The sequence below is a fragment of the Pezoporus occidentalis genome, unplaced genomic scaffold, assembly GCF_034315485.1.
Source record: "Pezoporus occidentalis ecotype Australia unplaced genomic scaffold, CSIRO_AGI_Poc_V1 ctg257, whole genome shotgun sequence".
NCBI classification, from domain to species: Eukaryota; Metazoa; Chordata; class Aves; order Psittaciformes; family Psittacidae; genus Pezoporus; species Pezoporus occidentalis.
In genome coordinates, this window is record NW_026914469.1 from 445,701 (window position 1) to 463,935 (window position 18,235).

At 39.8% G+C, this 18,235-nt stretch overlaps 2 protein-coding genes across 3 annotated transcripts; one reads left to right on the forward strand and one right to left on the reverse strand.

Annotated features, from left to right (window-relative positions):
• Window positions 1–311: 311 nt before the first annotated feature.
• ACBD7 (acyl-CoA binding domain containing 7) lies at window positions 312–6,515 on the forward strand. Of its 2 annotated transcripts, XM_062623664.1 has the most exons (6): window positions 357–372; window positions 467–614; window positions 1,178–1,506; window positions 5,631–5,748; window positions 5,858–5,920; window positions 6,007–6,515. In XM_062623664.1, exons 2-6 carry the CDS (start codon window positions 509–511, stop codon window positions 6,078–6,080), a joined length of 690 nt encoding a protein of 229 aa, XP_062479648.1. In that variant the 5' UTR covers window positions 357–372; window positions 467–508; the 3' UTR covers window positions 6,081–6,515. The 2 variants fall into 2 exon arrangements, with proteins under 2 accessions (XP_062479649.1, XP_062479648.1); XM_062623665.1 differs by lacking the exon at window positions 467–614 and having other exon boundaries at window positions 312–372; window positions 6,007–6,511.
• OLAH (oleoyl-ACP hydrolase) lies at window positions 6,463–12,512 on the reverse strand. Its single transcript, XM_062623666.1, has 7 exons — window positions 12,354–12,512; window positions 11,149–11,280; window positions 9,833–9,971; window positions 9,138–9,237; window positions 7,948–8,117; window positions 7,012–7,100; window positions 6,463–6,792 (listed from the first exon to the last, which is right to left on the reverse strand). Exons 2-7 carry the CDS (start codon window positions 11,276–11,278, stop codon window positions 6,659–6,661), a joined length of 762 nt encoding a protein of 253 aa, XP_062479650.1. The 5' UTR covers window positions 11,279–11,280; window positions 12,354–12,512; the 3' UTR covers window positions 6,463–6,658.
• Between the last annotated feature and the right edge of the window lie 5,723 nt (window positions 12,513–18,235).

The window sequence follows — 18,235 nt, forward strand, 5'->3', positions numbered from 1 at the left end:
AAGCGTCGCCACCGCAGGAGCGGGGCGTCCTCCCGCGCCCGTTCCAGAGCCCGGGCCTCAGCCGTCCCTCTCCAGCCTGCAGCAGCGAAGCAACCCTACCTCCTCCAACGCTCCCCGCGCACACGGCGTCGCTTGCAGCGCGTCGGCGCCCAGAGCGGCCCAGCTCCGCCCCTCGGCCCGCCTCTGCGCTGGCATGGCGGGATCCGCCGCCGCTGCTCCCCGCCTCCAGCTACGGGGCCTGGAGTGGGAGCGGGTGGAGAAGGGGCTGCGCAGGGCGGGAAGAAGGAGAGCGCGCAGATCGGACGGACGGACGGACGGACGGAGAGCGAAGCCGCCGGAGCCCGGCTGCAGGCGGGCAGTAGCCAGTACCGGGTAGACAAACAGCGCATTGGCCTCGGAGCGCCGATGGTGGAAACCTGCTCTCGGCATTTCCTCGTTCTGAGTGCTACCATAAATTGCTTTACAGGGGGTAATAGATCTGGTCTGTCGTACATCGTCTAATGAAATAATGGCCAAGTCAAAACGCCCTTCACAGGGACTTCAGAGCGATAGGGAGGTCTGTCGCTGCTGTTCAATGTGTGCCCTACTGCATGTATACATCGTATTCTGTCACAGTAAGGCGACAGGTAAGAGGCAGCTATGCTCAGGGTTTCCCACAACCTGCCGAGAGCCAGTGACAAATCTGTACGAGCACACTCCGTTTCTGTGTTTTTATCTGGGTTTATAGGGGTTAAAACGCTGAAGCATGTAGTAGTATAGCTTAATACTATACAGATACATGTAGATTAAACCTGTTTAAGGAATTGTAAGTGTACAGAGGCATGAATATGAGTAATTTATGAGTTGGCAGGTAAGGGGGAATGGATTTTTTTCCATTAGTGGTTACCGTGTAGGTTAGTTTATCAGTTAATATTCATTTTTTTTAATCCTGCATTTAGCAGAGCAAAGAAAAAAAACCAGCATTCTCAAGGTATTTTGTGTGTGTGACTGCTGGCATGTGGTGTCCCCCAGATGACCCCCGTATTTTTCAGAGTTGCAGCTGGAGGATGCAAGGTCCCAGGCAGGGGCTGTGGCAGAGGAACAGTGGCAATAGCTGGGCTGGTTTTGGTTTAAATCACTCAAGAAATTCCTTTTTCAGAGAGAGGGCTTGGAAGCCTTGCTGTATCTCTGCTCTTAGGAGGGCAGCCTAATCCTCAGCGGTATGGAAGCGAGCTCAAGCTCTCTGAAGAAGCTAGTGTGTGCTTAATGCTCCCACCAAGCCTTCCCTGGCACTTGTCGCCACTCAGCTGTCCCTGCAGTGTGAGCAAGCCCCCGTGTCCTGCGCCAGCGTGGCTGTGCCGTGGCTGGCAAGCTGAGGTCACTGGTACCCAGCCCAACACCCTCCTTGGAGCTTGTCCCCACCACCGTGCTCACACCACGGGACTCAAGAGGCAGAAGCGCTACATCCCCACTGGAGAAGGAGGGAGGCTGTTCCCCGGGCATCCTCGCAGCATCATGACTCTCGAGGTAAGCAGTTTCGCATTTGCTGGGGAAGAGGCACAAGGAGAGGAGAGGGAGGGGGATGTGCTGTCCATCTGTGCAGTGCCGTGTCGGAGATCAGAGAGGTGTTTCTCCAGCATAAGGATTATTACTGCAAACTCAAGGTTACCTTGCAGCGCAAGAAATTTACCTAAGCCTTTGGAAGTTAAATACTGCATTACTTCTTGCAAGTGAAGGATGAAAGACATACTGCTTATTTTGAACTCGCAGAAGTCATGTAATTTTTGGAGCTTTACCTGTTTAGAGTGCATGAATTGTTTTTCTTTGTGTGTGCAGCTGAGTTTGCTAGGACTGCATTATGCACTGAAAGGTAGTTACATATTTATTTTTTTAGGATGTAGCTATAAAAGGAGGAGGGAGGCTTCTAACACTGAAGCAGCAGTATGTGTGCATTTGGAAAGCGTAATTTTTAAGGGAGTTGTGCATATATTTTTAGAGTGTGTGCATGTTTGGAGTGGTGCATTTTGATGGGCTTGTGTTTTGTTAGGAAAGTTGCTACTTTCTTCCTTCTTGGCTAGAGACAACTTCCTTCTACCTTGCCTCTGACTATAGAGTTAAATAGTTCTTGAGAAAATTATCTCCATTGCTGGCTTTTAGCCTCCTACCTTTGTAGCAGACGATGAATACTTCCCTTGTCCTGCTCATGCCCTGATGGATTAGACTGTTTTTCTTCATTAGGCTTTCTATTATTCCTTTCACTTCAAGATTTGCAAGTGCCTTTATCCCAGTCTCATTTTAATGTCCCTCTCAGCTTGGTTAGCGTGCATGTTTTGCAAAGAGCAGCATAATGCTCTGACCTAGATGCAGGGAGAGTATTGCCAGTAGCTCAGCAATTTTTTTCTGAGCTCCAGTTACACTGAATGGCACAGAGGTTTCATTGTGGTGTTTTACAGCAAAGGAGAAGAATCTTACATCTTCAATGGGTCAGAATTATCAAATCCCAAACATAACACCAAATTAAACACTTTGTTTAATTAGTGATCATTGAGATTAGTTTGTTTTATTCTGCCTTGGATTCACTCTAGAGCATAAATTTACTAGCTTGACAATTATGCAATGAGCCATAAATCACATTGGAAAGAGCTGAGTGCAGTATGATATTGCCATTCCATTGCTGTGTACAGTTACACTTTCACATAAAAATCAGTGCTTGAATGCTACGACATGTTACACATTCTGCATTAGACATTATAGAGGTTTTCTATCCACTGTGGCTTTGGTTGACAGCTACCATCCATATCCATAAAAATTCATTGAATCAAACTGTATGGGAGTGAAGACAAATTTAGTAGAACAATGTTTCCATCAGGGAGGCTCTAAAAGATTTGTAAGTTTTGCAAACTGGTAAAATACTCTGCTGTAAATTAATTCATTCAAGTTTTTTTCTTTGCACAAATGGAGTCTGTGATAATAATCTGATGATTTGTGCATTTACCGTTAATGCCTGTGTGTATGTTACGTCTGTATATATGCTTTTGCTTTTGATTTGAGGAGTTAAAAGGGAATTTTATTGCCATGTGATTAAAAGGAAATTATATTTTGATAGGCTGCTCCTAAATATATTGTGTAAACAAGCAAATCCTGAGCAAGTGTGTGCACAATGATTAGCTAGAGGGAGATGAAGAAACAAGTGTTTACATTTTATTTCTGTGTATTTCTTGCTGTGTAAGATATGCATTTGCATCTTTTTAAAACAGTATCTTGTGATACTTGCCAATAAATCCAGATAGGATATAAGTGTATGAAGATAAGAAGCTTATAAAATTATTGGTTTCCTTTTTTTCTGAGTTAATTTTTGTCTTGTAGAAGTCCAGCAAGGCTTCTAGTTCATTCTTACTGTGAAGTTTAGACCAGAAAACAATTCAAAGCATGTGGAAGCTTTCCACTGACTTGAATGGTCCTTGTACTTCAGTGCTGGCAGAGGCCCACATGCAGCAGTGGCTACAGTGTAAAGGTGAAGGTAGATAGAACTTATTTAAACTTTAATCAATTGTGGCAACTCAGTTATGTTTTATTATTGATAGCACGTCTTAATCTTGCTGTTAACAGAGCATGAATGCTGCTTTTGTTTGTACGTGTATGGATAGTATTAAGAGATGTCTGTGATGTAGGAGTCTGTGATAGGTATAGTCAAAAATGTCACAATCCTGGTGTTTGGATTTAGAATTAAATACTTATTTTAATAAATTCTACCTATAAAAGAAACCTCAAGAGTGGTGGGCCATCACATTTCTTTTGGTAAGCAAACGTACATCCTTTTTATACATCTATACCAACAGAGTGAGTATAAATGCTTTGCTTTTAGGACTGTCAGAGATGTACAGTTCCAGTTTCCTTCAGACATTGTTAATTCAATGATGGTAGTTGCATCGCTAATTTTGTTTCTCCTTGTTGAGCGCTTCTGCGTAATAAATGCTTTACATCTATTCAAAATACTGTCGTCTTTTGAGGAAATCCTTGAGCTTAGTTAGCTGGAAACAACTAGATGCTTTAATGATACTTGAAGTGTTTGGGGAAAATGCTTGCTTTTATTATTATTTAATTTTAATAACTAAGCTGCTAATACGGCTACTTTTTAAATGGGACCCTCCATAGATTTTTCCAAGATTTATATACTTATACGAGTATGACTATTTGTATGGTACCATCTATGGAATTTTGTACTTTGTCAGGTTTCTAAGGGGGACATCAGGCAACTATTACTGTTTGTATCGTTAAAGTATTTGGGAGACCTAGCCAAGAGTGCTTGAGTTCTACAAACAAGAGCAGAAAGGTAGGACTGGCTTTGGAGCCTGCAGCTGTCAGAAATGCTGAATTTTACTTCAGTGCAAAGAACAGGTTCTGCTCACATAGCTGCAACTCAGGAATGAAGATTTTAGTTTGTGTTTAAAATGGAGACAAACAAGCCCCACAAATGTTATTTAAACTCTTGGATGAATTGAGGCAGAAGACACTTTATGAAATGTTTTACAATTTCTCTTTCAACTGAGGTGAGGAAGCTTGCACTCCTGTTTCTAGCCTTTAGGAAAACAAATAATGAGGTTTTGTATTTCTGACATTAAACTTTGTAGAAGAAAATATTTACATTTTCTTTATCCAGAGCAAAGAAGAGAAAGACCTTTTGTTATCCATATAATCCATTTTCAATTCTGATACAAGCTGACTAAATCCAGTTACTTCAATTAAAACAGTTTTCATCATTTTTAAATTAGATACTAGGCAAATCTTCACTATGAGGGTGGTGACACACTGGCATCCAGTCTGGTTGCCCAGAGAAGTTATGGCTGCCCCATCCCTGGCAGTGTTCAAGGCCAGGTTGGATGGGGCTTTGAGCAACCTGGTCTAGTGGAAGGTGTCCCTGCCCATGTCAGGGAGGTTGGAACTAGATGATCTTTAAGGTCCCTTCCAACTCAAACCATCCTATGATTCTAGTATGTAGAGAGAATAATGGCTATAGCTTTGGGTTGATATGAGTGAGGGCTGCATGATGATGAATGGGGCAAATTTAATGTTTTCCCCTGTGTTTTGAGTTGGGTGTTGAAGGTGGTCCTGGCAATAGCAGCACGTCTGTGCCAGCTGTTGGTTCCCTACTTCACTGTCAGCAGAGAAGTGGAAACGAAGTAGGAAGTAACCCCCAGAGGGTATTTGAGCTCTGCTGCTTAAGTCAGCACTATGCAGTCAGGGCCAGAAGGATTTAGAGATCACTGCTGGGGTGTAAAGTTCAGTGAACGTCTTCATACCCCCAGTGTGACTGTGAAAGACATTTACACTGTGTTGATTGTATAGACTGCTTGCATGAGTGTGTTTGTAGATACCTTGACACTAGACAGGCAATAATGGGTCCAAGCGTTTAGACGTAAAGCTGTTGGAAAAAAATAGGTTCACAAATAGTGGTGCTGACCCCATCAGATAAGTAGCCTTGGTTCCCTTTCTAATAACTTATGGTTTTATTAATCTTTCATGGGAAAATGCCTAGATTTACCACTAAACCCAAGTGAGTAATTGGCGAGTGTCTAATGATACTACTGTGCATCTTATCCTTAATGTTTTAAGCACACTCCTTGAGAGGAAAACTTTCTTTTTTCCATCAGGCTGACTTTAATGCTGCTGCAGAAGATGTAAAAAAATTAAAAACAAGGCCAACTGATGAAGAACTGAAGGAACTATATGGATTATACAAACAGGCTACTGTTGGAGATATTAATATTGGTACTCCTATTCCTATATATACTTCACATTTACTCCCATATCTTGATGAAATCAAGCAAATGTTATGTAAATCTACATGATAATTAAAGGTATACATTTATTTTGGCAGAATATCCAGGAATGCTAGATTTGAAAGCCAAAGCCAAGTGGGAAACATGGAACCTGAAAAAAGGTGTTACATCAATTAAATTTACATCATCTAGTCATGTTTATAGGATGACAAATATGGAAGGAAAATGACTCTGCTTTCCTTTGCAGGTTTATCAAAGGAGGATGCCATGAAAGCCTATATTTCCAAAGTAAAAGAAATGGTAGAAAAATATGGGATCTAGAATAATCAAAATAATTCCCACTAACAACTAACCCTTTAGTAGCTAATGAACTAACGCTGATGAGAAAAATGCAACACTAACTCCTTAATTCCTTATTGTGTTGTCTAACAGTAAAATCTTTTAATCATAAGCTGGTTGACTGTAAAGGGTATTTGCATACCCACTCTATATTTTAGATTGTATCTTATTCTAAATAAACCTAATAAACTAAGCTTCCTGTAAGAATTGTGGATTTTTGTGGGTATTAAATTACATTAAGTATATTTACAGAGAAGCTCTAAAAGTAAAATAACATAGCTGTCATTTCTTGGAAATGAGGTTATGGAATGAAATAAAGGATTGTGCACATGCAAGATGAGAAGAGGGAAAAAGAAAGATGGAAACTGTTTTATTTTTAAGACCCAAAGCCAATGTTTATTTTCAAAAAAATAAAAAAACCTCCCTCTTCTAAAAGATTACACAGGAGGAACAAAACAACTCTTAGGCATAACTGCATGCAATTGTACAGAAAGAATGACTTATTTTGAACTGCTGTGGACTAATCTTACACTGTCTGCCATTAAAATAGAGGGAAATACTCATAGGCCAGCATGTTCTATATATCTTGTTATAAGTTTTACCAAGAAAATTTCATTAGAGGGCTCCAGCAGATAAAAGTGACCTCCAGGAAGTTTGTAGAAGGAAGTATCTCCACTTGTTAGATCATGCCAGGCTGAAAAAGATATTTAAATGAGAAACATCAGAGAAATGTTAACGATTGGAGTCATTCTATGTAACAATTTCAAAATTACTATTTAATAATTATTTTAAATCCCGTATCAACTGGTTTGGTTCATACATTGAGACTGCTTTGTTGATTTAAAGACTCTAGAAAAGCTCTTCATTAACTGATTTGATACAACAGGCAGATGTGTAAGTATAAGCAAAGTACCTTCTAAATCACGTGCTTGCTGATCTTCAGACCCATTAAAGCAGGTAATATCACAAGAGAAGGGGCTATTCCCATCTGCCATCTCAAAACTGTGAACATAAAGCAGTATGAAACTTTCCACGAAATAACCCCAAATATAGGTTTCTTCCATATACAAATTAGCACTTTCTCCTCCAAAACATAACAAACTTCAGGAATTAGACTGTGCAGAAGATCGACGGAAGGAATTACTGTGTCTGTAAGATTCTTAGGTCCTTACCCTACTGCAATTACTAAAAACTTTAATGAAAGAATGACCCAATAGGAAAAAAAGGAGCTTCAATCTGCAATGAAAATTATCACCTACAATAAACAAGTATGTTCTCTGCTTGTATTCAAGTTCTAATGTTTCAGGGCGTTATTAAGCATCAGGTTCCTATGGCTAAAATGGGTCCCACATCCAAGAGTGTCCTTGTCTTCGCCAAGGTAAGAAACTTTAACCACTCAGCTACATGAGCTGTTGTGTAACATCCACTTGGAACAGCAGTTAGGGCAGAAGCAGCTGGTTGTGCTCTGGATGCCTAGAAGACAGGGATTCTTTGCTTCTGCTTAGGCATGGATCAGGATACTAAATTCAGTGATCCTGAGGCACCATCAGTTGAGATTTTTAGCCTCAGAAAAGATGTGAGAATATTCCTTTAGATCCTATGTAGAACTGTAATTCTACCATGACATGTTCACTTCTGTAATAACAGTAGTGATTGCTACAATAAGCAGTGTTTTCATCTAGGGCTTAACTACTGGAAGCACACAAAGGAGAAAACTGTTTAGTGTTTCATACTCTTTTTTTTGTAACAGAAACAAGAACAAATTACAGAGAAAAATGAAAACCTGAATCAGACAGAAATAAAACTGTAAAATACAAGTATAAATGTAATACAAAATTGTAAAACTTACGACCATGTGTGAAGTACTCTAGAGTCTTCTTTGAGAGTATTTATCAGATGTTTCTTACTGTCTTTATTTTGCGGAAACTCAAAAGGAGTTCCTCCTAAAATTTCTAGATTTGCAAGAAGGTCTTCATCTTTTACACCATGTGCGGTTTTGAGGTAAGTAAATGCTTCAGACTGTCAGCCAGACAAAACAGATCAAGTGTTGTATATAACATACTTTAAATAATAACTTAATTAAGAGTTGTTTTAGTAAAAAGTACAATGATTCTGTGTCTCCAAAATACAATGAACGGCTGATTAGTTTAACATCCACAGAAAACACTTATTGGAAAAGCTTAGTAGGCTGTGTTTGCTGAAAATACGGATTATGAGCGAGCCAAGTACCCTCAAGGTCTGAAACTTTCACACAGACAAGTAACCATTAAATTAATTTTGTTTGAAGTTTGATTCTCACAATTGAACTATAACTGATAATCTATTTAAGAGAAAGAAAAGCCTAGCAGTGGACACAAATCTGACTGATGTAGAACTAGAGAGTCCAACTGATTATGGAAATTCGTAGGAATAACAGTTGCTTCCATCAAGTACTAGCTCGTACTCAGGATTGCTCAGAAGCCCCAGAAACAGAAGAATGGAAATAGCAAATGCCATCTGAGGACAGGAAGACTAGGAAAAAGCCACTTTACTGTTGTTTTCCTGAAAAGACAAGCAGACCACCGGAACCTCAGCAGAAACTGAGGACAGATTAAAAAGCCAACAAAGCAGGTGAAGAGAAAGAAACAGACAAATACACTGAGGGAGGGTTGGTGCTGGAGGATTACAAAAGATTAGGTTAAGACGGCTATTTCACATGTTACAGAGTAGGGAGTGCCACTTCATGTTTTGTTTTGATTACATTTCGGTATTAAGCAAGAGGCCATTAGTAAATAATACCGTATTCAGAAATGTGGCATTAGTTTAAGGAGACTGTTCTCCCCAGGCTAAGGTTAGCAGCAGTGAATACTCTGTAATGTGAAATTCTCTGCCTCAGAATTAATTTCCTTTAAAAAAACAAGAAATTTTTCTGCGTAGATTCAGAAGCAAACATTGTTTTCTGTTAAAGCCACTCTACATTCCATACTCTAAAATGTTATTTTTACTCTTGGTAGCTAACTTACTGTTTTGTTTCATACTGGTAACAATTCGGAAACTTACGTTTAGGGTGGGTGCCCCTGATAAAAAAAGATGGATTGGTTCTAGTCCATACTTTTCTTTCAAGTGTAGTGCAACTGCAAGACTAACATATGATCCAAAGCTGCAGCAAAAAGATAAATTAAAGCAAAGTAAGCAAAAACATATGTAAACCCCATAAAATTTAAATATCATTTGACTTTCAGTGTTAACGGGCTATCTTGAACAGTTACTCAAACTATATGACATGTAAGTTATAGTCATATTAGCTAATTGACATGAAGTGTATTCTTGTGCAGTCTGCTTTTACAAATCAGACCTTTTTTTAGTCTCTCTTTTAGTATTCTCCTTAATTTGCAGTAAGAACAGTTATTTTGAATTCTTGTGACAGTGATCTTCAAAATCTATGTGTTTCATGTGTGGTTTACCCCCCTACATTTTAGAACAAGCACTGACACAAATATTAACAGTAAGAACAATTATAATTTGTCAGTGTAGAAAGAAAAAGAAACACAACACTGCTGTTTTTAGAAGATGTTGTGCCTGAAGTAATAAGAGTCTTTGACATCAACAGCATGTTTTAGGATGACTTGACAAAAAGCTTTTGCAGAAGGGTATTTTCCTCAAGTTTTTGCAAATAAAGGCAAGTAACTATCTATTCCTAGAGTTCAAAGATAAAGCTCCTTCACCGGAGTATCTACAAATGTATGTATTTTTACCTGTGACCAAAAAATGCAAATGGTTTTTCTTGCAGTTCTTTTAACAAAACACTTGAAATTTCATTAACTACATGTGCCATGTCTTTTGCAAAAGGCTCCCCCTGACGAGAATCTCTTCCAGGAAGGTTTACAGAGGACACTGCAGAAGAGGTGGAGGAAGGGAGGGAAAAGAATTATAGTTATTTCAGATAGAAATAGTACAATCATTTTAATTAAGCTTTTAAATCTATTTTACAGAATATATATATTATTTAAATTAAGCGTTCTTAAAGCTGATACAGTGTATTTGCTATTCTATTACTGTTTTTTAATCTTGTGAAGAGATTAGGTTTACACCCCTTCCTTTACTCCCAAATGTTGCCTCTCTAACTGTTCTGATTGATAAATGCCTTGGGTCAGAAATCTGCAGTGTGAGGAATTAATAGATGAGGGAAAGAAAGTTGGTTTTCTAAAATCTTCTTGACATCACACATACTTCCAAACTCACATGGAAGTAATGGGTCAGATGCAAAGTATTTTAGCAGAGAAAGAATAAACCACTATCTAATACCATAGACAGAAATGTCTACATCTTACTTCCTTTCTGCACAAGACATCTCTGAAAGAGCATGCTGCACCCTGATTTTATTCATCCGTGTCTGCATTTGTTTCTAGGCCATCTCCTTAGTAACTTGTTTGGAAGTAGTTCCAGTGAAAAAAATCTTTTTCTTCCCTTTTTATTAAGAAGAAAAAAAAAATCCATGCAAATCTGATGTGACTTGTGCAACTGCTTACAGAAAGCACACAGCATACAAGCATTTAGAGGACCGGTACAATTGCCTTGGCAATGGTCTCTATTAATGTCATATTGACTGTCATAAATCCACAGTTTAAACTTCAGTTTTGATACAAGAAGTGTAAAACCATGCAAACACTCTGGATAAAAGAACTTCTGTCAGTCTCTCAACATTAAAACTAGGTTCTCATATCTTCATTGTTGACTTTGCTGATGCCTTTTTTTAACATATTAACAATATGACAGTGTACTGCTGTTTCTGAATCACACCAATAGTTACTGAAGCAGTCAAGCATACTGTAGTCTTGTATCCTCACAGCTAAATTTCACAACTTTTTAATGTATAATTTGATCCAAGGTGGCACAGAAATTTAACAGCACCCTGATGGAAATGCTAGCTCCTAATGGAATTCCTTTCTGGATTAGATCCGCTGGATAAACATTGCAGTGCTATCAAGAACATCATAGTCCATTCAAAAAAATTTGCTACCATGTATTTCAGACATGCTTAACTTCTGCTTTACCCACACAAATGACTAACCTTCAATTGAACTGCTGAAGAGGCTGCCCCATTGAGCAAACTGAGAAGCTCCACTTCCAGCCCATGGAAAGCATATCAACCTATAGAGAGCATCTGGCCTTTTGTATGGACAAGCAACCACCTTCTCCATTCCTTAAAAAAAGCCAAAGAAAACAACACATCATTCTAGAACAAGACTTTTCATGTAGAACAAATGAAGTCTAATTTGATACAATGGGCTGCAATATTTTCTGTCATCAAAACTACTTGTGGTACATCAACTATCAGTTACATTCTTTTTGAGATGGTGGAGTAACAAGAGCCGCATTCAGCTTTACCACAGCAGCTTTAGTATTTTCATTGACTGACAGAAGTAACAGCAGAAGCAAGATTTATAACCCCTTCCTTCTTGCTGAGAAGGAAAAATAGCATTGAATATGCCAACTGCATTGTCTCTAGCACCAGATACTGTCTTTACTATCTGAATCTTCTTTCCAGATTTTCTTGTCCTCCATTCTTGCTGATTAGATTTGTGGATATAAGCATTGAGATGATATCCTACAATTGGTAGCATATGCTCACTATATGCAAGGGCTGATTCATCATAAAATACACCTATATGCCTACATGCAGTCTTTTTTACCTGCACAGAAAGTTTTAGAAATACAACCAGATCAGAATATGCAGCAATTCATGCCTATTTTAAAACTATGTAATGTAAGCAAGACAGGAGCAAATCTACCCTAATGATGCTGTGGCAATTTCTTGATTTTCACGTAAACATATGTCTAAACTAGAAAGTTTGTTTACTTTGTTAAGAATCACTTCAGAGAAACTCTTAAGAAGAACAAGTCAAAAAAAGTGTATCAACAATCACTGGGCAAACAATTAAAAATAGCTAAAGGATAGTGGAACCAGTGCTGCAGAAGACATAATCCCTCTGGTAGGTTCATTTAGTTCCAGTACCATTAGTTCCATTTACACAGTTTTCCCACAAAAAGACACAAACCCTCAAACATTTCTGAAGCCAATGTTTTGACAGTCAAATAAGAAAAGTCAAACTGATTCCAAAGGTGATACAAAAATGTAAAGCCTGATAAATAAGCACATTTAGTCAAAGCCCTTCAACTATTCAGAGATACACTACCAGTCACTGAGAATTTTCCACATTTTCTACTCATACACATTTATTCCATCCCCATTCAGTTTACTTTAGCTGCAAATACCTGAGTAGCCGGGAAGACCAGCAGTGTTAAGAAGCAACAGCCTGAGGGTGGACCTACTCCTCAGCACTGCACAGCAAGAAAGAGCAAAGCCAACTCCACAGGAGAAGAGCAGATGTGCACTCAGGTGGCACAGCTGCCTGCTTTTATGTCTTTTGTGGGCTTAAGGGGAGGAGCTGTGTGTGTCACCCCAGAAAAAAAGGCAGGGACTAAGGTACACAGCATCCTAAAAGGGAAACAGGAACATCATGTGTTAGGTGTGATACATACAGCATTTGTCAGCAAAATGAGGAAGGTGCACTGCATCAATCCCACTGATTTAAAAAGCACAGGTTAACATGCCCATGGCAGTACAGAAGTTGTAGCAATTTCAGTACATGGTGACCCACAGCTTTACTGAAGAAAAGGCCTTATAAAGTATCCAAGAAAAGCCTGGCTTTTCTAAAGAGTGCAGCACTCACACCTCTGCTGGACAGTTTTGTAGGGGCCTGAAAATGCTGATGTAGACTATCGCCTGATTTGAATAAAACGCTGTGTTTGGTTGGTAGGCCAATTGTAATTTCTACAAGCTGGAAGACATAGTGGTGTATGAACAACACACTGGTTATATTTGATGATTTTATACTAGCTACCATATTATGCGATGCTATCAGACAACCTAGAAACACCAGTGTATTTGTAACCACATTTGTAGTACTAGAAAGACTGGCTTTATTTTTTTTTTTTTTTCATTTTTAGTTAGCTGTAACAAGAATAATAAAGTAAAAATATTCAAAAGCAGTGACAAAAACTAAGGAACCTGAGCGCCAAAATGGGTTCTGATGCTTAACTTGAGACACATAAGCTGGACTGCTTTGTGGTTTTCACATCATTCTTCATTCTTCCACATTTGTCTTCATCATTTCCAGGAAACTGACAAATCTGTGATGTTAAAAGGAAAGCCTGCCTGTAGGCCTACCCAGTCAGTAAGCACTGCTCCTTTCTCACACAAGGTCTGCATTTTTTTACTCACTCCTGATTTCTGCTTTCCTGGGAAACCCTAAATCAACCCTTCCGACTGCAGCAGTTTCCATGGGAAGGCCCAGGCTCCACAGTGAGGGCTGGCCCCAGGGCTTGCAGCTGCCATTTCCAAATCACAAATGTGGAATCTGTTGCTAAGGCTAGTGCTTTGGTGTGACAATTATTATGAAGTAAGATGGGGCACACTTATGTTTGAGAAGCGCACAATTTAAAGCAGGTTACATTGGCTAGTCCTGACCTGTGCTGTTGTGCACCGGACTACTTCTCCACATGAGGTAACTGCTATTATCAGAGGTGTTTGATCATAAGGTGAAATTTGTAATGAAGCACCTAATATGCTTTATTTATTCCTACCTCAAATTGTGCCAACTGTAAAATCTGACACCTTGTTATAGCCCTGTTTGTAACATTAACAGTTGTTAATGTTATAAAAGCCAGCTCAACCAAAATTACGTTTGCAATTTCCAGGGCTGAAGGTAAAAGAAGGCTTTGCAGAAGTAACTTTGCTAATCCAGTACTAGTATGGAATAGGACAGGCTTTTTTGGTTGAAAGGGATCTACAGTGATCATCTAGTCCAACTCCTTGACCAGTTCAGGGCTGACCAAGTTAAAGCGTGTTGTTAAGGGATTGTACAAATGGCTCTCAAACACTGACAGGCCTGGGGCATTGACCACCTCTCTAGGGAGCCTGTTCCAGTGTTTGACCACCTTCTCAGTAAAGAAATGCTTCCTAATGCCCAGTGTCAACCTCCCTGGTATAGCTTCGAACCATTTTCACGTATCCTATCACTAGGATAGGAAATTAACAAGTGATACACTGAAAAACTGCAATGATTTTTTTTGTTGCCTGGATACAAAACTGTGCATACTCTCTGGAAGGGAAGCAATGAGTGTTATTATGGAGTAGGAATCGCTCTTCTGAATAAACCCATACCACGGGATTTGATGACAGTGTTTCCCAAGTAATTATGCAGGTATCCCAGAATATTTTATGCCATCATCACACATCACACCCTATGGACAATTGCCAGACCTTCTAGGGAAAAACTCTTAGCACTGTTGGCTGAAAAGCACGTGATTTCTATGCACCAGTTGAAACAAATTACATTGATCAGAAATTGCTGAAAAAGACCTGCATTAACAGCTCTGCTGTTTAATCCTTTGGGAATCATCAGTACTTGAGGTGAGCCAAGTAAAATGTTGCCAGAGACTGAATCACAGAAAAGACAGAAATAGATCCTAAAAAGCATGAAGAAAACCTCAGAAAGCTAGGAATGTTTACGGACAACCGAGGGCACAGGGTGGTAGGTAATCAAAGGGAGAGCTCAAGGAAGGAACAGCAGACTAGGCAGTGACAAGGGCTCACCAAAACAAAATGGAAGTGAGATGTGGGACCAAAGAAGTGTGGGTGCTTATGTGTGGAAATAGCAGGAATCCAAGAAAAGTAGAATAGGAAGAGCCTGTAACTGTAGATGCTGATTTACTTCACCAGCAAGAGTTTAAATCTGTAGCATATTAGGTAATATGCATATGTATATAGAATATTTGAAGACAAAATATTTTTCTTCTATAGTCGATGTTAGTGAGGATGCGTGAACCTTCAGACCCTGCTGTTATCAGGAAGCAGAAGTGTCTCACCTCTACTAAGTCACTGATAGAGCAAGGCACAGGCAATTCTGCAAATAGCTAAATGGGTATTAACTGATCATACACTGACCTTTATTACATATTGGACAATCAGGTCACAGCACTGACATTTTGATAGGTGTATTGATGAAATGAGGAACGAAGTTGTTTCTTCTCTAGAAGAGTCATTTTGCAAAATGAAAAGAAATGCAAGAAATACTCTTGCCAATGTACCAGGGAAATAATTCAGCGTGGATGTAGTTTAATACCAGGATCCTTAACATAGAGGCTTTTCCTTGAAAGGATTTAATCATGAAGAAATTGTGTTGGCTGTCACCCATGACTAGATCACATGTCAGCAAATACGCTGAGAAGCTTTATGCTAAGACCTGTGGATATTTTTCTTTACTATTTGATATCTTTCTCTTTGTAAATGGGTTGAGGTCATTCAGGTGTTGCCATCACTGCCAGTGGCTGCTAGTAATTATTACTTCATGACACCACCTACAGATACACTGGCATCACAGATAGGCGTCATCTTCCCACCTGTCTTCCCCCTCTCATACTCCCAGAGCAAAGCTATGGGACCAGAGGAGGATTTGGTAACATCTTCACACAAGTTAATGAACGGCCCATGCTGTAAGCATGAATTCACTGATGGACCTGATGAGATGTGGGTCCTGAGGGAACTGGCAGATATAGTTGCCAAGCCATTATCCATCATATTTGAGAAGTCATGGCAGGCTGGTGAAGTTCCCTGTGACTGAAAAAGGGGAAACATAACACCCATTTTTAAAAAGGGAGAAAAGAAAGACCCAGGGAACTACAGGCTGGTCAGTCTCACTGCAGTGCCCGGTGAAATCAGGGAGCAGATCCTCCTGGAAACTATGCTAAGGCACATGTCAGATAAGGAGGTTTTCTACAGAAAAAGGAACTGGAGAGGGTATCAAGGTTCATCGCACAGTGTCCAGAGGGACTTCCAGCTGGCAATCACAGTGCTTAGGATGCTTATGAAGTCCAAAGCTAGTACTAGTAAGGCAGCTGTTGCTGCAATGGTGGTTACAAATCAAATCTAATTCTGTTGCAAAATCTGTGGGGAAGGCAAGTATGGGGAGCAGGGAAACTGCATGGCTCAGAGAGTAACCTAAGACAAAGCTGTAACCGAGCTGCAGGTTTGTCATCAACTTTGTCTGGTCTTGCTGATGATGAAAGAGAGAATCCTGCCCTTCCCACGTTCTTGGGGCATAAATGTCTACCTCAGTCTTTCTGCCAACACTAGCAACTACATGGCTATGTAGTAAGAGCACACCGTTTATCAAGCTGAAAACTTCACCTGTGCCAGTCAGCTGATCCCGTACAGTCTCGCCATCCTCCTGTTTTTAAGGCAGGTTGCCTCTCGTGACCTTTTTGCAATCTTTAGCCCCTTAAATAAGCTGGAAAGGTGCATGCTGAGATTACATATACAGCCCCAGGGTTTGGATGTAAAAGACACATCTGTGGAAACCTAATGGAGTAATTTGCCCTTAGTTATTTTACAGCTTTTACTGAAACAAAAATCCCGCAGAGTCTGCCTTACTGGTTTGAAAGACACATTTAGCTGATGTAATTTTCATTTAGAAAAATAAACATCTAAACCACACACAAGACAGAATTCTTGCATGAATAATCAATCTGTGGCATGCTTGCAGCTGAATCTGGATTTATTGCAAATCTAAACATATCTGGATAGGGAAATGTCTCGGTTGTTTTGGGGTTTTGTTTTGTTTGTGGTTTTTTTTGTCTCATTCTTTTTTTACAAGACAGCAGTTAAAAATAATAGATTATTTCAAAATTGTCTTTATCTTTCCACTGCTTTCATCTGTTGGCCTTATGCCTAAGATCTGACCTAGATCCTATTACAAAGAAGAAAGGATACATAAGAATAATCACGATTTTCCTGGATTGTAAGGTTTTCAACAGAAACAAGTTTTTATTTTATTACCTATGAAGTTAGATATGTGATCTGGTGAATTAGTGGCAGACAAAAGCTGCTTTAGAATGTTCATAGTCAAAAAGAATGCTTCTTTGTTGCACTATTGGCAAAGAAATTGCTCAGTGTGAGAAAAAACCTACTGAATTTAAAGAAAATATTTCTGGGGGGAGTGCATATCCTTTTATTCACATTTATAATAAGCTGAAAATAAAATTTTAGTTCTATAAAGATATAAAGATTGTTGTGGTTTAAGCCCAGCCAGCAACCCACAACCACGCAGCCACTCGCTCAACTCCCCCCTGCTTCCTCCCCCCACTCCTGGAGGGATGTGGAGGAGAATAGAAAGAATGTAACTCCCACGGGTTGAGATAAGAACAGTCCAGTAACTAAGGTATAACACAAACCACTGCTGCTACCACCAATAATAATGATAAGGGAAATAACAAGGGAAGAGAACACAACCGCTCACCACCAGCTGACCGATACCTAGCCCGACTGAGCAGTGATCTAGCCCTTCCAGATAACTGCCCCAGTTTATATAGTGGGTATGACATGCTGTGGTATGGAATACGCCTTTAGCTGCTTAGGGTCAGGTGTCCTGTCTTTGCTTCCTCCCGGCTTCCCCTCTTCCCTGGCAGAACATGAGACTCAGAAAGTCCTTGGTCAGAGTAAACATTACTGAGCAGCAACTGAAAACATCAGTGTTATCAGCACTGTTCCCAGGCTGAAAGTGAAAACCACAGCACTGCACCAACTACTAAGATGGAGAAAAATGACTGCTACCGCTGAACCCAGGACAAAGATATAAAAGATTACAACAGCAGTCAGATAAATCACAGAATAATTTTGGTAGAAAGGGGCCTCTATAGATCATATAGTCCAAGCCCTGCTTCATTGAGTTTTGAATATTTCCAAGGATGGAGACTCCACAGCCTCCCTAGGTAACCTTATTGTAGTGTTCAACTGTGCTCATGGTGAAGGTATTTTTCTTCCTAACTAACCCCTTGTTGCACCTTGTATCTGCAAGTCTTTTGTCTTTTAACTGACTATATCCAAGAAAAGCCTGGCTCTGTCTGTCCTCTTCATACCCTTCCATTAGGTAGGTGAAGATATTAATAAAATCCTCATTTAGCACTCTCAAGACAAAACCTCTCAGCCTCCTATACACCACCCACTCCAGCCACAATCACAGGGGCCCCTGCCACACTCGCTTCAGTATTTTGACATCCTTCTAGAGCAGTGGCACCCAAACTGGACACCGATGTGG